This window comes from Melanerpes formicivorus, unplaced genomic scaffold (genome assembly GCF_026170545.1).
Source record: "Melanerpes formicivorus ecotype bairdi unplaced genomic scaffold, bMelFor1.0.p_v2 SCAF_280, whole genome shotgun sequence".
NCBI lineage: Eukaryota > Metazoa > Chordata > Aves > Piciformes > Picidae > Melanerpes > Melanerpes formicivorus.
The window spans coordinates 159,801-184,211 of NW_027142632.1; the positions used below are offsets into that span (position 1 = coordinate 159,801).

The 24,411-nt window shown below is 44.5% G+C and overlaps 1 protein-coding gene across 1 annotated transcript in view; it reads right to left on the bottom strand.

Annotated features, from left to right (window-relative positions):
• Positions 1–22,280, bottom strand: part of LOC137458804 (tRNA-uridine aminocarboxypropyltransferase 2-like) — a 47,687-nt gene extending 25,407 nt beyond the window's left edge. Inside the window, exon 1 of the mRNA XM_068170074.1 lies at positions 22,012–22,280. Coding sequence (XP_068026175.1) covers positions 22,012–22,136 — 125 coding nt within the window. The 5' untranslated portion in view covers positions 22,137–22,280. The remainder of the gene's footprint in view (positions 1–22,011) is intronic.
• Between the last annotated feature and the right edge of the window lie 2,131 nt (positions 22,281–24,411).

A 24,411-nucleotide genomic window follows, 5' to 3' on the forward strand; every position in this document is an offset into this window, starting at 1 on the left:
AGACATCCATGGCCACCCACAGAAGTCACTAGTTGCATCCTTCATTCAGTAACTCACAAAAATGAAGGATTTCCCAAACAGTGAAGCTATGACCAATATTCAACACTAAAAATTATACTGTCCCTTCTAAAAAAGCTCTGTGAGATTAACAAACACAAAGCTAGGGTTTTCAGCAAATGATAGTTACTTGGAGTTCAAGCTCACCTGCGTCCTCCTTGCAATCTTTATTGCTAACAGTTTGTGCATAGGTCACATGTGACAGAGAGTGAGCAAGCAGCCTCTGCAGTAGACACAATTTAGAGATGAACATTCTGAAGACAGGTCCAGACAACATTCTTGGCAGGCCCAAGCCACACTGCACTCGCTTGCACACAAGGCCATGCACCCAGCCAAGTGTACTAACCAGTATCACAGCAATTCAAACCACTGTAACTGTTTCCTAATCAACTATTAGTACTCACAAATAAATAGTGGCATTATAAAATGGCAGTAACAGACAAGCATCTCTTTAACAGCTGTGACAGGTGCATTAACTTAAACCCCGCCTACTGAAAGACAGTATACCCTTCTCCACAGAGTAAGCAGGTGAAGGCTATCCCCATAACATTCTAAATCCAAATCAGTAAGAGGAGTGTTGACTCAAGTGAAGAAACTGGTACTAATCAAAATAAGAATTGGGAAAAGTGTCTCAAAATGTTTACTCTGGTACACAGTTTCTGCTGACTTTCCTTTGCACTGCTAGATATGGCATTTTTCTCTTGCTAATCCTGCAGAAGTTTGGCATGTTCTGTTGTATAAATGATCAGGCTTTGAGCCTACAATTATGTAAGTACTCATTAATTTCACTATTTGGTAGGTTGGTCCAGTGACCTTCACTGCGAATGAATTGAAACCAACCTCACTTCCAGGTCTGGTGGGTCCTATTTCAGAAGTTCCCCAGCACCATACCACTGCCTTTTTCCAAACCCTTTCTCACATGTAACTAATTTAAGCAGAGATTTTGAAAACAGTTTTGTTAACAACCTAGAAACAGCAAATACCCCCCAAGGCTATTTGGTGCCTTTGTCCTGATTGTTAAGTAGAAGCTAATTCTCTCTTTAATCATCAGATTTAGTGGAAACTCAAGTTTGTACTAAGAGAAATTCCTTAGTTTCTCCCCAGTGTTAAATGGCTAGTTTCACTAACAAGAGAAGTTGTTAAAGTTCTCCCCATTATGGCATTTTCTTCTCAGGAGAGATTAAGGCATGAAAATCTACTACATAAAGCTGCTCCAAAATAGTTAGCTGCTGACTTCAATCCAAAGAACTGCATTGTTCACTAGCTTTCATGAGCAGCTGGAAACAGTTCCTGGTGATTTCTGACTTCAGGATGTTTGACTACAACAAAGTTGTCTAGATAGAATTAACTTATTTTTGAGGCTCTGTTTTCCACGCTGGCTTGGATTTTGCGCGGGCAGTTTTTTAAGCTTTGTTAACCTCAAAAAAACCCAAAATTAAATAAAATTACCCAGCAAGCAAGCATTGTAAACTAGCCACAGAATAAGCTCAACCTATAATTTGATTTGTAGAGAGCAGAGCACAAACCATGACAAACAAAATACTTTCCAATATAAGAACTTAATGTAAGTACGTACATCACTTAACTTCAGCACCTCATCAGGTACCTAATTATGGTGAATGCATACTTTTACAACCCCATCCCGGGGGCCCAAGACTTTTCTCTGTAGTTCCACTTTGGTACAAAATGGTTATTGTGCTGAGGAAAAAAAGAAGTATTCCTATGTGAAACTGCCATGACCAGTCACCACATCAGTTGCACAGGAAGCACAGCAGAACAAGAGAAGTTCTGTTCAGCCAATACAAAAGCCACCTATGCTCAGAGGAAGGCCACCTAGGCAGAAGAGGCTTTTTGTCCTTTCCTTTTGTTCAGAGATTCTGCTGCAGTCTTGCCCTACATAGGCAGCTGATGTTCGAGAAGAGTAGGGACAATACCAGGGAGCAAACTGAATGATTAACATCAATTTTCTCCCATTTCTGGAAATGAAGTAGCAATCTGCTCCAGAAGCACTAGTATTCAGAATATTAAGGAAAAGGTTTGTGGGCAGGAATTAAGATTTGAAGGATCATTTTTACAGTATTATTCACCTGTATGCAATTTCACAACAGCTCAGAGCTGCCCAGTGGGTTCTTGCCTGTTTTTCAATCTAGCACTGCTAGCTTAACAACTTACAAAATAGTAACCAAAGCAATCTGTCACATTGGTGGGTGTGGTGAAGAGGTTATTAAATTTATTAATATGAAATATGAATTATGAAAAATATAATTTTATTAATTATCAAACTATTAATAACCGATGAATCACCAACTTATATACATGTTCCAGTGCACGTTCGTGAAATAGATTCCACAACTGGCTTAGTGTTATCATTATAACGTAATTGAACTATCTATAAACCCTTTCTATATTTATATAACGAAGGGTGCAGTTCTGCCGCTTGGCCACTAGATGGAGACTCGGCGGGACGCGGGCGGCTTCTGGCTATACACAGCAATATTACAATCTTGCTATGCGTCAGCGCTTACTCTGCTAGACGCGGATACTTTGAACTGGGTTAGTGCGTGGAAAGCACGTGGACGATATTCAATTCCCTTCAGACAACAGGGATCGGTCCTGGTCGGGGTCGGTCCGTGGGATCGGCCCTCAGAAGTCGGCTCGCACGGCAGGGCGGGACGACGGTGGCCGGTAGGTGGGCTCGAACGACGGAAGCAGGCGAAGCTACGGGGGTCGGCCCAACCACGGCGCTTCTCGGGGCTGATGCAAACAGCCTCGGGGAGAGAATGCGGCTGCGTTAGGCAGCAGGTTCTTTTTACCGAGCTTAAAGGAGCAACAGGACTCTCGTAGTGGTCCCGGATTCAGTGCAGTATAAGCACGAACAATGCTTTGGTTTTCCCTGGGATCCGCAGGGCTCAGAGCGGCACTCGGCGGCTCCTCAGAGCGGCACTCGGCGGCTCCTCTCCCGCTACGGCGGGGATAGACATACGTGGACTCGGTTTGGATCAAGTCCCTTCTCCCCGGCAACTGGGCAGATCTTACCCGCGGGGGGGTTGGTCCAGTCCTCCGGTGGCACGATGGGCTCTTCCGATCGGCACGACTGGTTGTAGCAATGCTGAGCTCCTCAGCCTCAGCGAAGGTCCTCCCTCTGGGCTTCTTCAACGATGCAGAGGCTTCCAGTATGCATGCATGTATAACAGAAGCTAACAACAGTAAGCTCAATGGCAAAGGCTGCAGCTCGAGAGTTACTCTCTCGAGCAAGCACAGAGACAAAGTAAATGAGGGGGCCACGTGTTCACCAACTGGGGTGATACTTATAGATTCCTCGAGGCTGGGCTTGACCAATGGGCACTCTCATAAGCAACTGGCTTCAGCCTATAGAAAGCGTGAAGCGAGACTTATGCCCATACTTGGTGTCAGCACGAGCGCTGCATGCGCTGGGTGCGTGCAAGCCTGGCTAATGCCTTGGCTTTTGTCTCCCTCCTAGAGGGAGGGGGAACTTGCCCACATGCTGGGACAAGATTCAGTATCTGGGCATAATGTGCTCCCAGCAGAACTGAATCGGAATTGCGGACTATGCTGCGTGTACTGTGGGACAAGGTTGAGTGTAATTATTACTTTCTGGGCAGAGATATGCTAAAAGTGAATATCCATCAGCCTGGAAAACAGTGATCTAATTATGAAAATCTTTCCAAGTATCTGGACAATTTTCCTACAAATACAAATGCCCTCACTTTCTCCTGGGCTTCTAGGTTGTCACAACGTGTGCCATGGGCCCCTGAAAATAGGCACTATTCCAGAATGAGGAGGAGTGTACTCTTACATCCGTATTCAGAAAACTAAAAGATAGGTAATTCCAGGATTTAAACCCAGAGTTAACAAAAATGAGCAGTGTCACAATTTTATGCTCAGCATTTGCAGGTGCTTCTATTAAAACAAAACAAAACAAACAAACCACCAAACCCAGACATATAAAGAGGTTAAGTGTTCCAAACACATGTTTTAGAAACAATGTTTGTAATATAAAGAGGAAGTTGAGGTTTTTAAACTGCTCTCACTTGTGGCAAGTTTTAAAAGTAACATTTCTGCCCAAACAGAAATGGCTGCTTCAAGAAAATTAGATTTCTCCACACTTTAGGTTCAAACACCAAAGGTTTAAAGGTCAAAACCCAGCTGGGAAGTCTGGAGATAAGTCAGAAAGTTACCATATGTAACTTTGATACTAATGTTTCAGTACACATTTTATACTAACATAAATTTAGAATAGAATAGAATAGAACAGACCAGACCAGGCTGGAGGAGACCTTCAAGATCATCGTGTCCAACCTATCATCCAACGCCACCTAATCAACTAAACCATGCAACCAAGCACCCTGTCAAGTCTCCTCCTGAACACCTCCAGTGATGGCGACTCCACTGCCTCCTCGGGCAGCCCATTCCAATGGGCAATCACTCTCTCTGTGTAGAACTTCCTCCTAACCTCCAGCCTAAACCTCCCCTGGCACAGCTTGAGACTGTGTCCTCTTGTTCTGGTGCTGGTTGCCTGGGAGAAGAGACCAACCTCTGCCTGTCTACAACCTCCCTTAAGGTAGTTGTAGACATCAATAAGGTCACCCCTGAGTCTCCTCTTCTCCAGGCTAAGCAACCCCAGCTCCCTCAGTCTCTCCTCATAGGGCTTGTGTTCCAAGCCCCTCACCAGCGTTGTTGCTCTTCTCTGGACATGCTCCAGTAAGTCAAAATCCTTCCTAAACTGAGGGGCCCAGAACTGGACACAGTACTTGAGGTGTGGCCTAACCAGTGCAGTGTACAGGGGCAGAATGACCTCCCTGCTCCTGCTGGCCACACTCTTCCTGATAATGGCCAGGATGCCATTGGCCGTCCTGGCTGCCTGGGCACACTGATCATTTTGGTACAGTCAATCTTATAGCAGATATTTCTCCAATGTAATTGTTTAGAATAATCTTTGGTTTTCCTTTTCACACCCAATAGTGATTTATTTACGTTTGTCTGCTTTTCTGCTTGAAATCTGTAACAAAATTTCAAAGGCATAGCCTAAAACTACCACAGCTAGAGGCACTAAGCTTCCTCCTTACATTGCTCCACAGTGCAAGGCAGAACCAGAGAAATAGCCTCCCAGAGACATGCATTGAAGGTATTGCCAGGTTGGATCTATTCAAACCTGCAATGTACTCTGTTACAAGTTTCCCAATGCTCCCTCTAGTTCCAGGAAAAATACACTGCAGCACTACATTTTAAATTCACTAAAATACACCAAACCAAGTGTAGCATTTTGTACCAGAAGAGATTCAAGGTAGTATCACAAATTACTAAACCAACCTCACTCTAAAAGTGAGCTGTTAAAGAGAGGTTACCATTGTATTTGACAAGTTAGTTTCCAGAGGTCTTTTCTGCTAGTTGTACGGCTGACACTACACAGCATCTGTTTCTCTTGCCATGGCTGGAACTATCCAGGGCAGGGGATGCAGCAATGGGATAGCGTCTGAGATACATCATAGAAGAGGCACAGAAAGAAGTTCTGAAAGGTGACAGAGCCATCTCCCTGACTCACAACAAGGCATGCACTATCAAGGAGCACCTAAGAGGTCACAGCACTCTTTCTCAGCACTCAGATTCTGTTTGCACCAGCTCTCAGCAGTTCTCCTGCTCCCTCGTGCTATGATGAGGAGACACATCTTTTACTTTCCATTTTCCACTCTCAGTAATGAGGGCTACAACCCTCCTGGCCAAAATCTTGATTGTATTTTCCATCATAATCAATCCAGGTTTCTCCACCTATTGGAAAACTACTGCTGTCTTGCAAATCTGAAACAATCCTGGACCTTTTCCCAGAGCGACAGACTTAAGAAAACCCAAAGAATAAGGCAGTCACTTGACAGAGGCATCAAGCAACACCTACAGAGAGGAAATACAAAAGGAACACCTATTTGCATCTGTTTCTGGAATAGCTACATTGTACATCTTACCCCATGATCATGTCCCTCATCAAGAGCTATTAAAGCATGAAGATACCCTTTTTGGGTCAGAAAATCCCAGAACCATTGTTCCTAGTAGCCACAAAACATTATTTCGCATTTGTCCTGTACTTATGCTAATTCCCAGGCACCTGCTGCTCACCACTGCTGAACTCTCCACTACATAAACCTCAGACCTGTTCTGAGTATGATGTACCGGCACAAAGCACTATGTACAGCAATACAACTGTACAGCTGCAAGCAGCCCTCAGGTGTTTCAGTCTTCATCAGCACACTAAGCATCAGTATCTGTGGCACTGTTACTGAACTATACGAACAAGTTGTTGAGCCACAGAGCCCAAGCAAAGTGGAGCAATAAACCATATCCAGCTCCTACACTCAAAGGAAGAAAACAGTAAGTGTTCAGAACAAGAGCACACAGTACATGTGGTGCCATGTTACCATTTGCTTTCAGAGTAACCCAATACATTTCAGGAACTACGTCCAGAGCTCTTCCTGAAAACAAGTCACAAAATGCATCTCCAAAAGCAAGATCATCAAAACTAACCTCAATGCAACCCTTAAAGAAGCTATTATGTTAGTGATGATTTTCAACTTGGAATTTCCTGGTGTTGACACCCAGCCACTGGAAATGAGATTTACATCACCAGCTCCTTTTTCAGCACCAAACAGGTATGACTTCGTAATGATTTTCAGTCAAAGCTCAACTGGTCTGGATGAAAACAAAACATCTCAGAAGCCTTACTTAACAAAGATTACAAGATGACATTCTTTCTAGATGTAAAACTAAAACTGCCCACAAAAGAAGGCAACTTTCTGGAGGTAAGGGATGGAAGCAGTCATTTATTTCATTACAATACTAGAGCCCTCCCATAAGGACAGCATTCCTGTCTTCTGTAAAATTACATCAGCTAATGTGCTTCTTGAAATACTGAGTAAAGACGCAAACATACATATATATTTCTCTCCAGAAAATGTGTATTTGTAAAAAGACCTACAATATTTCCCTTTAACTTATATGGTAGTTTATGTATCATTCCAAATTTTCTTTCTAGTTTGCATTATCAGATTTTTCACACTGGTTTGGACCCAGTGAGAAAAGATGGTACAACAGAGCTTTTCATTATTACTATTACTCCTGTTAACTGAAGAGACACTTGCATTTAGAGAATTACCACCTAAGGGTGAAGCAGCTTTTACAAAGAGGTTTGTAACACTACAGTGACATGCAACTACATTAGAAGTATTTTAAATTCATTTGGACATATCCTTTAGACTTTGACATTAGAATAGAAGGTAACAGGATACCAAACAAAATTAGTTGCTTCATTATCACAGCATCTGTATGAATGCCACAGATTAAGTGCAAGCTGTCCTCAAGGAGTGTTCTTTTACATATTTTCATGCTAGAAGTATTGTGGTGAAGGTACATTATGCCCAGATACTGAATCTTGTCCCAGCATGTGGGCAAGTTCCCCCTCCTCCAGGAGGAAGACAAAAGCCAAGGCATTAGCCAGGCTTGCACGCACCCAGCGCATGCAGCGCTCGTGCTGACACCAAGTATGGGCATAAGTCTCGCTTCACGCTTTCTATAGGCTGAAGCCAGTTGCTTATGAGAGTGCCCATTGGTCAAGCCCAGCCTCGAGGAATCTATAAGTATCACCCCAGTTGGTAAACACGTTGCTCCCTCATTTACTTTGTCTCTGTGCTTGCTCGAGAGAGTAACTCTCGAGCTGCAGCCTTTGCCATTGAGCTTATTGTTGTTAGCTTCTGTTATACATGCACGCATATGGAAGCATCTGCATAGTGAAGAAGCCCAGAGGAAGGACCTTCGCTGAGCCTGAGGAGCTCAGCGTTGCTGCAGCCAGCTGTGCCGACCGGGAGAGCCCATCGTGCCACCGGAGGACTGGACTGACCCCCGAGGGCAAGATCTGCCCAGTTGCCGGGGAGAAGGGACTCGATTGATAACCGAGTCCACATACGCCTAGCCCCGCCGTAGCGGGAGAGGAGCCGCCGAGTGCCGCTCTGAGCCCTGTGAATCTCAGGGAAGACTGGGGCATTGTTCGTGCCTGTGCTGCACCGAACCCGGGACCACTGCGGGAGTCCCGTTGCTTCTTTAAGCTCGGTAGACAGGAATCCGCCGCCTAACGCAGCTGCATTCTCTCCCCGAGGCTGTTTGCATCAGCCCCGAGAACCGCCGTGGTTGGGCCGACCCCCGTAGCTTCGCCTGCTTCCGTCGTTCGAGCCCACCTACCGGCCACCGTCGTCCCGCCCTGCCGTGCGAGCCGACTTTAGAGGGCCGACCCCACGGACCGACCCCGACCAGGACCGATCCCTGTTGTCTGAAGGGAATTGAATATCGTTCACGTGCTTTCCACCCACTAGCACTCAGTTCAAAGTATCCGCGTCTAGCAGAGTAAGCGCTGACGCATAGCAAGATTGTAATATTGCTGTGTATAGCCAGAAGCCGCCCGCGTCCCGCCGAGTCTCCATCTAGTGGCCAAGCGGCAGAACTGCACCCTTCGTTATATAAATATAGAAAGGGTTTATAGATAGTTCAATTACGTTATAATCATAACACTAAGCCAGTTGTGGAATCTATTTCACGAACGTGCACTAGAACATGTATATAAGTTGGTGATTCATCGGTTATTAATAGTTTGATAATAAAAATTATTTTCATAATTCATATTTCATATTAATAAATTTAATAACCTCTTCACCACAAGTATACAAAAAAATTTAGAAAATCAACATATTTCCAAAATGCAGGCAAAGTCCATGCTGCCTTTATTAAAGACCCCAAGTCGTGCAGTCTTCTCATGCAACCATTTCCCAAGACAAGCAACCTTCTGTGTGACCAACAAAATCATAAAGAAAGAAATAACAAGTCTGGGGATGTTCTAGTCTGGAATGTTCATGGCAGTTTTACAGGGATAATCTGAACATACTAAAAACAACAAATATCTTTCAATGCTATAGAAGGGAAAAGATAATAAGATGAAAAGAACAAAATATCTACCCTGTATAATTTCGAAGTTGTTACATGGAAGCAGACCTTGGCAGGCAGCTTTTCTTGCCAATAATTGGCATTAACCAATCAATAGAGAAGGCCCTTTCAACTATTTCAAATGTTTCCCTTAAAGCTCTCTGTAGTCTCCACTGTAACCAAGAGGAGTAAATAAAAACCCACCAACGTTTAGCTTATGCAGCACTGCAGTCATTACAGAAAGGCCAGGAAAGCCAAAAGCTAATGAGCCTGAGATTGTTGACATTTTCACGCATCTTGGCGCTACAGCCTGGCAAAACAGCTGGCAGTCTGACAAGCTTGATGCCAGACAGTCAGCAGGGCTTTAAATCTGTTGCACAAGGTGAAATGGTAATATCATTTAAAGCAAGCCACTGAGACACTGAGACCAAGAAGTTAAACTGAAATTTTACATTGCCAGCTTTGTAATTCCAAATATCCCTCCGAAGTTTAGAGGCTGTCACACAAAACCACAAAGTTCTGTGACCAAAAATGTCGTCTGGAACAGCTCACAATTTCCTGGGGAACAGAGGAATCTACCAATCCAAGAAAGAAAAAAATTCCAAGAGTATAAAAGCAGCACCTTGATTCCTCCATCCTTTTGTCTATATTCCAAGAGCACTCCAGTTAACAGCATTAACAAGCATAAGATTTGAAGAGCATGTCAAGTTTCTAAATTTCTAAATGAATGCTGCTTAAGTTAAATGAGGTCTGAGGCTATTGTTGGCTGAAGATAAATTGCATTTACAACACTACCATTGTTTGAATATTTGCCTCAAATTGAAGAGTTGTGTTTCCCCAAATGTTTGCTACAATCTTAGCCTTTGAAAAAACAATTGGAAAACTGTGCCTTTGGCTTTATGTGTTAAAGTCAAGTCCAGCTGTGGTTTATTGAAGTTGACAAGCAGCTTGTTGGTTAAGAAGTGCCTGCATCTGAGAATGCTGCATCAAACCATTTCAAACACAACACCACAGAACAGTTACAAATCATCAAAGAGACTCTCTTGATGTTTTCATTTCTAACCTTTCCTTCATTTGTCTCTCCACTGATTTTCAGTGAAGAGACACAAAATCTGAACTTTGTGTAGGGAAGATTTTACAAACTCCACTTATATAATGTGGCCTATTCTGCTTCCTAAAAGCTTATATATGACAAAGGAAAAGAGGTGTGAGTAACTGCTTGACTAGAATTAGTTGTTCCCTGCTTACCTGTAACAAAATCATGTCTATCAGAAAGTCTGTCCTAACCTGGTCCAAAATACTTCAATTATCTTGTTTGCCTCACTAGAAATGAAAACAAAAAGCTAGAAGTTATTTTAAAGGCCTGGGCTGGAAGAGGGCGGAGACCACTAAGCTGTGAAACCATTCAAAGAAATACAAACACAAAGTAACTGCTGCAACTATTGAGTGCCACAAAGCTGGCACCCGCCTAGGGCTGCTGCTGCCAAGTGGTGGAAGCCCTCGCCAGGCAGCACCCAGCCATCCACCACCACTGACAGGCTCTCACTGCTGCACCAGCTCTTCAGCTACTCCCAGTTTAGCATGCTTCCCAATAAAATATTTCATTCCAAATAAACCAAATCTATTTAATGCTATGGAATGGCATTTTGGCAAGAATTAATGCATCAGTATTAGCACTAATAGTAGTAGTTTTAGCTTCAGTTTAGCTTAGTGACAAATAATTTTATCAACCTTATTTATTGCAAATTTTAATAATGTCTTGACCCATACTGCAACACAAATCAGTCCAGCGTAGTTCAAATATCTGTATTCCCACACACAGGAAAATACATTACTGAGAAGGATTACCCTAAGGGAAGTTTGCTTCTGCCTCCTAACTCAGCCTGTTTTCAGCAGAATGGCAGGGTTCTTCCAAAGCAAAAAGGTGGGATTCTCTTTTAGCACTGAGCTTTCATTATAATACAGAAAAGGACCAAAAGTATACTACTACACATGGAACTCGGACTTCGGTACAGCAGGTGACCTTTTCCAACCTGTCAGGACTAGTGAGCAGTGTCCTCTCTTCAGCCTCAGGTATGGTAGACTTGCAAGCCCCCTGCCTGCCTGCCTGCCTGCCTGCCCGCCCAAAGGGCTTTCCAGAGGACTCTCAGAAATTGCCTCTCTCACACAGGCTCTTTTGCACACCCCATGCGGAATAAAGAGTGAACACTGCAGAGAGACAGAGGAAAGGCAGCTTGTGAAGCTGAGGGATTGACACATAGGTAGCTGCAGCTAGTGACAGTGTCTTTCAGCTGCACTCAGTGGTTTAAACAGAAATTGAAGCTCTATAAATGTGGTCTACAAATCTGAAGTTAAACTGCATAAAAGTTTCACGCATTGCTGTTTTGTTACTGTTGGGTTTTTTTAACGTAAAAAAGGGGTAATTACACCTTCTCATTAAGCATAACCTTGCAAGAATATACACTTCTAACATTAACTGCGTGTCACATCTGATGAAGTTTTTCAGTTTTGATTTGACCCCAGTTTAACTTATACCCAAAGCATTCTCTTCTTCCAAAAGTATCAACAGACCAAGTATCAACAAACCAGACTTGTATGTCTGCACAATCAATAGGTCTTTTGATACTTGAAATTTAGGTCTGTGTGTGCAGCTTTGCCTTAATACCGCATTTAAAAGACAGAGGCCATTTACATGTATACTTTACTTGCTAATAGCAAAACAAGTATGCATTCCAGTTTGCAACAAGAAAATGAGACAGGGGAGTTAGATTACAAGCTCAGATCTCCTCCAAATGAAGTCAGACATGAATTCTGCCATTGACTGTTAATGAAAGCAGGTTCAGTACCCACACATCTTTCGGAAGTTAAAAGAATTAGGTTTTAGTGCCTATCACTGCAGGCAATAATGCCACCTCCTGTCACTTAGAATTATGAATTAAACCTCTCTTCCTTTCATCACTAAAAAAAAACAAACCCAAACAACAACAAAAAAACACCCAAACAACAACAAAAAACACCCAAACCAAAACACAAACAAAAAACCCCCGAACAAAAACTCACAAACCCACCAAAAGAACTAGAAATACAGAATGAAACAAAGCTATCGCTGTACTTTATTGAGTTGATAGATAAAATTACAACATAAGGAGCACTCTAGTCTCTGTTTAGCATTAACATGAAAGTGGGTGTCTTCTATCAGACAAAACTTCTTATAGAACACATACTTCTACTAAAGGAAAACCTACCAGTTAGCCTTCAAATGAGTGCCAGCAAAAAATACAGTTAACAAAGCTTCATATGATGAACAGCCAGCATTAGGGAAATGGTGAAATACTAAAAAGAATCTTCAGTTATTCTAGTGTACTATTCGCTCCTGCTAGAGATGGTGGAAGAATGGAGTTTTGTTTTTACAAAGAACTTCAGTTTACCTCAGCATTATACCCCTATATGAAAAGAGCAATGTGTAAAGAATGCTTTGTTCAGAAGACTTCCTGTTGTGCCTTAGCTGTAAGAGCACTACAAATGCTACACTACACTCTAGTGTCCTTTCTCTGAATAGCAGACGTTGCTGCCAGACCTCAACTTTGGGTCGGATCTGTCATCCAAGCAGCTAACTGGTCTCCTCGTATAATGCTGAAACAATGTACGTTTTTAAAAGCATAGCTGTTGTTATGCTTCACTGAAATATGTCAACTTCTACTCAACACAGAGTATTTTATTTATTTAACCAGACACCAGCTTTAGTAAGTTATTCTAAAGCTTTGGGGATACTGTAAGATGTTGCTTTTAACACATACAACAATGAAGCGAACGGCCTTTTAAGTACTGAATGTAGCAGTCACCAGATCAAAGCCCAGAACCACACTGACTTGTATCTGATGATGACTCCAGGTGCTTTGCAGGAAGTATTTCTGAGGAAAAATACCTTACAATAACAACTGCTTTTGAATAAGAAAGAGAGAAGTCAGTTGCATAGATAAGCCTCGAGAACAAGAGTTTTATAACTAATTTGGCAAGCACTCTGGTAACAGTTAACAAAAACAAGGTCACAATGCACCTGAGGGCCTCGTTAAGAGAATAAGACGGACCACAACAGCAAGATCTTGCACTGAGAAAATTAGCGTTGCCTGGTCTGAGGCTTCTGGTGCTAACTCAGAGCGCAATAGTCCAAAGCTATAAACTGACTCCTAATGTAATTGAGATTGGAAGGGACCTCCAGAAGCCATCTAGCCCAGCCTCCTACTCAAAGCAGGAACAGCTTTAAAGGCTTTGAGCAAGCTGACCTTACCACCTCAAAGGACAGAGATTCCACGGTCTCACTAGGCAACCAGCTCCACCATTTAATCACTCCTTCAGAGTCTCAATGCTCTCGTTGAAACAGCCACGATACAATGGACCTCTTCCTCCACCACAGCATGCTGGCAGCCCCTGCTCAGCCTGCTGCCTACCTCAGTGCCCTTGTTCTTTGCTGGGTATGTTCCGTTGCAGGCCGGTACACAGGCTTGCAATGCTGCCAGGGCTCAGTGAGCCCTGGGCACAGGGCTTTGAATTTTCTGAGTTTTGACAGAATCACAGAATCAAGCAGCTTGGAGGAGACCTCCAAGATCATCAAGTCCACCTGACCACACAATCCTAAGTAACCAACCAGACCATGGCACTAAGTGTGTCATCCAGGAACCTCATTTTATGAGGTTCCTAATGACAAGGCAGTTTGTCAACATCCCTATGAATGGCAGCTCTGTCCTCCTGCATTAAAGCAGCTGCTCTTTCCACACTGCTGCCACCTGCTTCTTGTGCATGTCTTCCACTCCAGCAATATAATCACTAGCAACACGTTCACCAGCTTTGCGCACACATATCTGAAGAAGCAGCATCTGAGTACTTCTAGGTCATTAACAGCTCTGGGATACCAGAGCTGGCTTTCCTCACACGGAAAAGCTGTTCTGTTTCACAGCACTACACTCCAGGTGAAATGCATCTCTGCCCCTCTCTGATGCAAACCTTAGAAATGTTAAAAAAAATGCAGCTTGCCTGTGTTAAACCAACTCTTATTTGGGTGTATGGGTAATAGACTTCAGCTCTCACCTGCTTCTGTAATAACCACAGCACAAGAAGTAAAATAAATAGGTTTCTGCTTTATGTTATGCTTATAAAACTGAGCAAAACTTCTGGTAAAGCAACTGTAAGTACTGTTTTATAAGTACTGTTTGCATTCTTTGTAATTAAGCTAGAAAGGCCTGATCAATGTTGAAACATCTCTGGCTTCTCTTACAATACTCTACTCTCCCCAAGGCCAAGTTGCATTTGGTGTAATTACAGAAAAGCAGCAGATCAAAGGTACTAGATTTGCTTCAATCAGCAAGATTATTCTGTGGTGCACTTCTCATCCCTGGTTATGCTCCTACTAGTCTATAGCTGTCCATAGTCAAAAGGATGTGGCCAGCCTGACCTACTGCTGTTTGGGGTTTGGTTTTTTTGGTAATTGTAACGCCAGCGGATCAAAATTAAGGAGAACCAAGTCATCCAAGCACAAATTAAGTGGCCTAAAGAGCTTACAATATAATAGGAAGCTAATGAATTCCTTTGAAATTTAGCCCAGTGGAAAGAATATTCAAGTCACTACGACTTTTAATTCATTCACAGTTCTGGCACCACTCATTACTGCTAATACAGGTCAAAGAAACAACAACAGGAGAAACTTGCTCTGGATCCAGTGACTGCTAAATGCAGTTACACAACTGAAAACTATGAACCAATATTTAGCTTCATATTTATCATTCTAACCAATAGAAGCCACAGAAATTAGTGTATAAACTGCAATTGTTTAAAGCAACATTAATAAAGGTGTGCTAAGATTACAAGAGGTGCTTGGTAATTTTTCCACTTACTTTTAGTTTTGCTTCCTAAAATGCAATACAGACTGCACGTGTCGTATTACACGCTCATCAAATTCAAACAAGTTACAGCTTCCTCTGCAACTGGTGAGTTCTTCATCTATGTAAGTACAGTTTCAAGAGTTCCTCCTAACATTGTTTAAAACTCCTTGAAAGTCTTCTACTGAAAATAAATTAAAAACTCAGGAGTCACATGCATCTCTGAAGGAAAAAGGGAATTCTTAAATGCCAGACTTCCAGATTCTTGCTTACCACACCTGCAGCCCTACTAAAACTTCCTAGCATCCTCAGAAGAGCTGACATCTTACTGCATAAATATCACTGCTATGACAGGAAAAGCCACATAATTACCTAATGCTGAAACAAATTTTCACAGTTTCTAAAATAATTTCTTGCAGTTGCAAAAATAGACTTTTACTGATAAATACCTCTGCATTAGGCTGCAAACCTTTAAGGAATGTTTCCCCCCCTGATGCACATGTCTTTAAATGTCAAATTCACAACAGCAATCTGTTCTGGGGTCTTCCCTCCCAACCTCACCCATACTTTCATTCCATGATGGAAGTAACAGTGACACCAGCCATAGCTGACAACCCGAACCTGGCCAGACTGCGAGAGTGGTCACTGACAATTCTGTCCAGATAGGAAGCAGGTATTTCTGTTGACACAGCAATAGACAAAACTCCTAAAGTGGAAAAGAAAAATACCCCAAAGTATGAAATGGTAATAGTGCTCCTCTCCACCACGACCTGGAGAAGGAGGTATATTACTAGCGTCTTCTTGTAATTGCTGCACCAACCACAGACCCCCACGGACAACCTGATACTTACACTCCTGCACAGCAGTGCCCTACATACACATGCTGATCCCTAATTATGAGACACAGCTACTCCTGCCCATAATCCTGCAAGAGTTCTTCCAGTCACACAGTGAAACCACCTCTCCTGCTGAAGGAAAATCGTTACTGGCACAACTTGGCTTTTTGTTACTGCCAAATTTAACATGTGGGTGAATGGATCTCAGTTTGTTTCATGTGCTAACCTTTTCCTTTCTGACTCCTGATGATGGACAGATGTAGTTCCTTCCATACACAATAACCTTAGTTATCCACGTAATTTTGATATGTAGGTTCTCGGATTCAGAGAACAGTTTGGGCTGGAAGGGACCTCAAAGATCATCCAGCTCAAGCCTCCCTGCCATGAGCAGCAACACCGTTCAACGAACCAGACTGCCCAAAGGCCTCATCCAACCTGGCTTTGAACTTCTCCCAGGAAGCACTGGCAGACCACCCCCAAGTAGTTTCTCAGTCTCTAGATACACTCAGAAGCCTTAGAGTTGAAGACCAGGAAAAAGACCTTCTCTGCTCGAGCTATAAGGAAGAAATGTGGAAGGACACACCGTGTGATGTCAAAGGGAAAGTTCTCTTTGTCAGGATTTACCTTCCACAGTTGAAAAGGCAGATATCTAAAGCTTTTATGGTTTGGATCAGGGTGTTTTGAGACACTTCTATTTGCAGTTCTCTGTTCATTGCTTGTGAAAAACATCTCAGGATCACAGAATGTTTGGCCTTAGAAGGGACCTCAAAAGATCATCTAGTCCAACCCCCCTGCCCTGAACAGGATCACCTAGAGTAGGTCACACAAGAACACGTCCAGGCAGGTTTTGACTGCCTCCCGAGAAGAAGACACCACAACCTCCCTGGGTGGCTTATTACAGTGTTGTCACCCTCACAGTTAACAAGTCCCGTGCTCCAGTTTGCACCCATTGCCCCTTCTCCTGTCATTGGACATCACTGAGAAGAGCCTGGCTCCATCCTCCTGAAACTTTCCCTTTGCATATTTATAAATATCAATGAGGTCACCCCTCAGTCGTCTCCTCTCCAAGCTAAAGAGTCCCAGCTCCCTCAGCCTTTCCTCATAAGGAAGATGTTCCTCACCCTTTATCATCTTTGTGGCTCTGCATTGGACTCTTTCAAGCAGTTCCCAGTCCTCAAACTCCTTGAACTGAGGGGCCCAGAACTGGACACAATATTCCAGATGCGGCCTCACCAGGTGTGGCCGTACGCTCAAAACCCTCCCTTCCCCCTCACCCTTGCAGTCAGCATGGGGGAAAGAGAAAAGTGGGGGAAAGGAGCAGCAGAAGGCACCTTTCCTGACTAGGGCCAGGGTCAGTGCACATGGACACTTCCCCACTCCACAAGTCAGAACCCTACATTTAGGCGAGCCCAGGGTGCTATAGGCTGAGTTTCCCACTTCTATTGGGGATGTTATGACAACAATTAGCCTTGGAGACATTACAAAAGAGTGAGCCAAAAAGCGTGTGCTCTTCCCCAGATGCAAAACTCCCTAGCTGTAAAGCTTCTCCCTCCTGCAAAGCACTCTTGCTCGCTCTGTGTGGCTCTTGCCTCGTACGCATGGGTTACATGGTCAGTTCTGGAAGGCCTTTCCAAAGTGGAGACCATAAGAGGAATTCTCACAGCTAACAACGTCACCTTGTGAGTAAAAAAACTGAATAGTTCCTGGAGTCTCCAGGGAAAGCCTGCCCCTTAGTAGTGGGGATATGCACTGTTTTGTCCATTTTATCTTTTCCAAATACCGTTCCTCAACTATTGTAACCATTCCCATATTCTGGAGATGTTCTCACTGAGCGTAAGAGCCTGCATAATTTTCATAACTTTGTACATGTTCCTTGGGGGTGGGTTTGAATTAATAAATAAATTAATTTCCTCTCTGCCTCCCCCCCTCTTTACTTCATAACACCAGGGCAGAGTAGAGAGGGAGAAGAACCTCTCTCCACCTACCAGCCACACCCCCCCCTTCTAATATACGGCAGGATGCCCTTAGCCTTCTTGGCCACAAGGGTACATTGCTGGCTCCTGGTTATCCTTCTGTCCACCAGGACTCCCAGATCCTTTCTCCCAGAGCTGCCCTCCAACAGATCAGTCCCCAGCCTATACTGGTACATGGGATTGCTCTTTCCCAGATGCAAGACTCTGCACTTGTCCTTGTCGTGTATCATTCTCCCCACCCAACTCTCCAGCCTGGCCAGGTCTTGCTGAATGGCAGCTCAGCCTTCTGGTGCGTTAGCTGCTCCTCCTAGATTTTGTCATCAGCAAACTTCGTCAGTGTGCTCTCTGGTCCCCCATCCAGGTCACCGATGAATATATTGACTAGTACTGGTCCCAGAGGGACTAGGCACTACATACAGGCCTCCAACTAGATTCCCTCACAGTGACCACAACTCTCAGACTTCTTTCCTTCACCCACTTCCCGATCCACCTTGCTACCTCATCATCCAGAGTACAGTTCTTGAGTGTGCAAACATCTGCAAATACAGAACACCAACCCAATTCCTGAAGTTGTGACCCTTAAGCAATTCCTATCTGTTTTGTGAAATAATGAAGCTTTTTTTTTTCTGCTGTAAAAACTGGGACTGTCTAAAGCTTGTTTTTCTCATGGTATTTCACAAACAGACAAGTTTAATAACCAAGTATCAGTAAGTCACAAAGATTTTATACCATTGAAGGCAGGACCGAAGCTTTCTATCATTAAAGTTTGTGGGGTTTTGATAACATGTTTATTGTGTGATACACTTGTAAACCAACTCTATGCATTTAACTTCATGAAAATGAATGAAGACAGCAAAAATACCACTCTGGTTTAGGAGTTTTTAAACCTACTAATACCATTTCTGAAAAAAAAAAAAACCCACCTTTGAGACACCACTTAGGAACCTGGAATAGTAACATTCTCTCGAGTGATGCCTGTCACCTAGCCATGTGATTTTTTCTTTCTTCAGTGCAAATGTAATAGAAAAGCTTGACAGTTTTGTGGGTTTTTAAAATATTCTAGAGAACATTTTCTGAGCTCTTACAAGACATGAGCCACAGGGCAATACAGTTACAAAAGTTTATTTATGCAGTAATACAGAATCAATACTGTCAGGGAAAGCATTGAGAAACTTCAATAAACTTAGAGCAGTGAAAACAAAAGACTAGAGTTCATCTTTAAGTACATCAAAGACATCAAAGGCTATGAGGCTATCACCTTTCAGCAGGCACTGCTGAAAGAATTAATCCATGCTTGTATCACACTCTTTGATAGTTAAGCTTTAAAATTCACATTCACACTTAAGTATTATGTCAATGTGGTTATAAAGCAAGTGCAAATATTTACTGTCTTGAAAAAAGACCACACTGTGTCTTCAGGCTCAGCCTTTATAAGATATTTTTCCTCAAAAACAAAGAAGCAGCAGGATGCCATCATGTGCCATCATCAACCTCTTAACTCAATCATGAGCACTCACTCAGTACCCAAAGTAAGGATCTAATAGTTCAGATATAGGCAAAGGCAGCATTGGTATTCAAGAATGAAAGCTATTCCTTCCCTAGTTCTTCCACTTTTCAAATACAAATACCCTAACAGTAGGCATCATTGCAGAACCTGAAAGAACAGCAGAGGCTCTTACCCTAACTTTCCTACACAATTTAGTCCTGCCAATGTAGAGGACTGTTTCCAGTGGGGATTTGTGACGGCACACAAGAGACTGAGCAACGCCCATAGACCAGAACTGATACTCACAGTTAAACCCCTTAGTTTTTCCTGAAAACATTCCTCAGCAGTTCTCCTACTACAGCGACATTATGGACATGCACAGTCAACAGCTCTGGTCATTGTGCACTAACCGCTTTGGTAATGCCAAAAAGGCTTTTTCAACTCTCACCCACACAAGGACACAAACTCAAAATGTTATACTGCTCCGAGAGCATCACACCACAAAATTAAATTGCTGTCCCATAAGGCTGCAGCTGGGGGCCTTATTCTCAAATTTAAATGTTTAGGTGTGGGGCATTAACTTCTCAAATTTCAGCATTTAAGCCAGCTGAGAAAGCCTTAAGAACTGCTCAAACCACCAACAGTGATTCAGTTTATCACCACTAACCTCTTGTCTTTGGCAGATAAACACAATGCATATTAAACTGTAGCCGCAAGAACAAACCAGCACCAAGTCAACTCTATATACTTCATTTGCATCAGCCATTTGACAACTCAAACACCAACGGCAAGAAGCATCATTTTCCACCTTCTTGTTTGTTTCTCTGTTCAAGCTAGCACTTACACAGGCTAACCTTCAAAATGTAAAATTTCTTTATGTTACTTCCTCCAAATTTCCCACCACAAGCTATTCCACGTGCTGGCATTTTCTCCACAACCACCATAAGCACTATTACATCTCAAACACATTACATTCTCTTTTCTCAGGACACGCAAGCCGTCCACATCATCCAAAGTCAAAACTTATTCCCCTTACTCCTACATTTCTGCTTCACATCTTGATTTAGTGAGCACTTGCTAGAAAGCTGTCAAATCAGGTAGCTTACCGTCGTAAAAAACCGAAAGAAGCCAAACCCTTGTCAGTCCCCATAAGGAATCACCAGATGATGCTAAGGAGAATTCATTCTTCTGTGCTTTTTTTACTGAATTCAAAACATCACCGCTATAAGCACAGATGCCAAATACTTTACAATCACATTCACTAGGGTGCTTTGCAGTGAAAAAAAACAAACAAACCTGCAGTTTAGAAAATCAAGGAATTCAGGTAAAGATACCTGCCACCAGCAAACACCATGCGATAATGTCCAGGGTAGTGAGCAAGCTTCATCGTATTACTTCACACGATGTACCCTAAGTCACTGAATTTACTTTCACTGCAAGTCACAACACAGAAAGCTGTGCTCAGTGGCAAGCATAACTCAGCTACATTCCTGAGGAGGAGGAGGAAGAGGATACACTGCGAAACCAGACTGAGTGCACAATTCACTCATAAATCACAATCTCCCATCACAACTTTCATTTCAAAAAACCTGCCACTTTCCTTCTTTCTTAAAAAGCAAGCAGCTCTGCGATGCTTTTATGTTCCTTGGTTTCTCTCCCCCTAAAGATCTTCCAGTGTCCACTCTTGCTGTACCCATGCCCTTCACAGCAAGTGCAAGTCAGAGAGCTCTTGAGGAAGCTCATGGTGTAATACTACATGGTGACGAGGAGCTGAGGAAATACTTTCACGTTTCACTATGAAAGAAATCAGGGAGGTGACTATTCTGCAAACCACTTCTGTAAGGGACTCCACTTCTTGTCAGTTCTGCAAACTTTTCAGTTCAGGAACAACTGACTTCCTGTCAACTCACTCCACTGACAGGACGGACAGCTCTACGAAAGCAGGTTCCAAGACATTGCTCTTTGATGAAAAGTTCCTGCCTGCTTTAAAAAGATACCTGACTTCACATCCAATACATGATCAACCTCTCCATTCCCCAGGGCCTGAATAGATTCCAACATTCTCTGGACAGCTGTCGGATAAAGTTCGTTTCTTCTTGTCTTCTGACAAAGCATCAAACCCATACTGAGTTCACTGAGTTCCCCACTGCACGGCACTTAGGGGACACTGCACCCTCCTCTTCCCACGGCTTTCAGGGAACATTTCAGACCTTTTCCAGGTGCCACAGAGGCGGGCTGGCCTTGCAAAGAGAGGCTACATTCAAGCGCCTGCCGACATCCAGACACTTAGCAAAAACCCCAAGCCCCACAGCTTTACGCCACCTCATTGCCGGCCTCCGCAAGCTACCCCCAAGCACTCCCCACCTGCCCGCTGCCAACCATCATCCCCGCCGAGCGCTGCCGAAACGCTTGCGCCGCCCCGCCGAACGCACAGGGGGTCGCTTCGGGCCAAACTGCCAACGAGTGCCCGGAACTCTCGTCTGCCGCAGGCTCCGCTGCCGAGGGACGGACACGCGTCTCGCCGAAGCCCGCATTTCCTCTGCCACAGACACACCAAGGCGCCAGAGTTCAGCCAAACGCCAGGTGCTCCCCGTGTCCGAGGCTCACTTCTTCCCTCCTTGCTGACCGTGCCCTTCCCGTTGCTACCCAACCAGAGCCAGCTCATACCGAGCTCTGCACCGCCCCCCGCCCCACCATCACGGCGCCGCGCCGCCTCGGGGCCTGAGCGCAGCCTCCAGCAGCCCGGGGCGGGGCGAAGGACGGTGGACTCCAGGGCCTGGCGGCTTTGGCCTCCAGATTCCGCGCGTCACCTGCAGCGCGCGCACTCCGGTCGCCTCTCGCTGCGCTCCACGGGTAGATCCCACAGGCCCACGCAACTCTCGTCCTCAGAGGCCGAGGCGGCCCCACTGCCGGCCGCTGCACAGCTCCGCTCCATGCCAGCACGACAGGAGGTAGCGAGAGGTGTCAGCAGCCCCCAGGGGGCGCCGACAGGCCCTAAAGCCCCTCGTCCTCGCTCACTTGAGCTCCCCCCTCCCTGCCCTTTTGCGGGAGTTCGTCCAATCGGGGCGCGGAGAGTCGTGGAGGAGGTTTATCCAATCAGGACGCGGATAGGCTACTCCCCGCCGCTGTGGAAGTGGTGGGGCCGATAGGGGGTGCTGCTGCCGCGTGTGGATGCCGGGTCCTGGCTCTATCTTACCTGGTGTGCCTCGCCGCCTGCTCGGCGGGAGTCGTGCAGGGTGGCCGGGGCCTGAAGCCCTGGGAAAGTGAGCCATACCTGCCCTTAAGCGGCTGTTCCTGCAGTCATCGAGAACGGCGCTAAGGCTCTCTTGTCGCAGTGACAGGCCGCGGACTTACCCGGCGCGGCGCCCGAGGCCGGCCCCAGACTCGGCGCGCATTGCAGTGCAGCCTGGGCTCCGGCCAAGGGCTTGGGGCAGCGGCCTCTTGCTCAGGATGTGTGTGTGTGCGTGCAGCAAACGGGGTCCTGGTGGCAATAACGCTGGAGCTTGATGGCGGTAGTGTTTTATGAAGAAAAATTAACTGTTGGTCATTACATACCTATCTGTCCACTTACATGGGTGTTTACTTAATGTGCTTCAGAGATGTTTGGGTCTTCCTGTGTTGCTAGGGGACTTTCACACTCTTCACGCAATTCTAGGAGGAAGAGAGGTAATGGCGTACTTAATAACAAACTCGCTTCTCTAGAGCTTGCACGGTTTAAAACAATAGGTACTGTTCTAAGATCTGCCATTCAGGTGGAATTGATAAGCAATCGTTTTACAAGTTTGTGTGGTTGCCTACGAGGAGATGAAGTACCTTTTAGAATAGAATAGAATCAGCCAGGTTGGAAGAGACCTTCAAGATCATCGCGTCCAACCTATCACCCAACACCACCTAATCAACTAACCCATGTAACCAAGCACCCTGTCAAGTCTCCTCCTGAACACCTCCAGTGACGGCGACTCCACCACCTCCCCGGGCAGTCCATTCCAATGGGCAATCACTCTCTCTGTGTAAAACTTCCTCCTGACCTCCAGCCTGAACTTCCCCTGGCGCAGCCTCAGACTGTGTCCTCTTGTTCTGGTGCTGGCTGCCTGGGAGAAGAGACCAACCTCTGCCTGTTTACAAGCCCCCTTCAGGTAGTTGTAGAGAGCAATAAGGTCACCCCTGAGTCTCCTCCTCTCCAGGCTAAGCAGCCCCAGCTCCCTCAGTCTCTCCTCATAGGGCTTGTGTTCCAAGCCCCTCACTAACTTCGTTGCCCTTCTCTGGACTCGTTCCAGCAAGTCAACATCCACAACTATAATTAAAAGTCACTATTCCAGGGATGATATCAATAAGGCAGATTTAAGAGATAGGTCAAAAATCTGCTACTCCTTGCATTGGTAACAGCTGAAAAGTCAAGAAATAATTTTGAAATAAACCGGGTTTCTTAATCATGTGAAATGCTCTCTTTGCAGTGTTCTTTTTTCCAGGAAGACAAAAGGGTTGAATGAAATGTAATACAGAACAAGCCCAAATACTGCAGATAACATAGCCTGATGTAACAGATTACCGACTGCACAAAGACAGGACAGTTGTAACTCTCCTGCCTTGCTATCATTCTGGGGTTTTGCATAAAATCACAATTTGCTTGTGAATGTTTGGAGTTGCTTTGTTTGCGAGTTGCTTAGAGGAAACAAGTGATGGCAGGTCACCTGACTGTTGACAATGGCAGTGTACATCTGAAAAAGGAAAGAAGAGGTTAAGGCATGGGTAGGATTGGAGGTCTCCTCTATCCGAGTACATGGAAGAGTGCATGCCTCTGGACTTACTAGCTAAGACAAAGGTAGCACAACTTGTGTGTTTACACTGACACATTGAAAGTAACTCCTTGGGAAAAGAGCATGTCATAAGCATCAGCATTGAAAATAGGTATAACCCATGCAGGGATATCCTCACCTAGCAGATGAGTTAGACATCTACCACACTACCACCAGGACTAAGAGTTACACAGCAGCAGTCCTAAAACAGTCAGTGCACACACACAGAGCCCCTACCCACCCACCTTCATACATCTAACTCCCTGGAAATCATTAGGCAAACCAGTAGCAAATTAGTTAACACGCTTTGAAAGACCGTTTTGGTAGACCAGAGGGAATTAATTCAGGGAAAGCCTCACATGCACACCCAGCCCTCTCACACTGGCCCAGGCTACAGTGTCATGGCAGACAGGT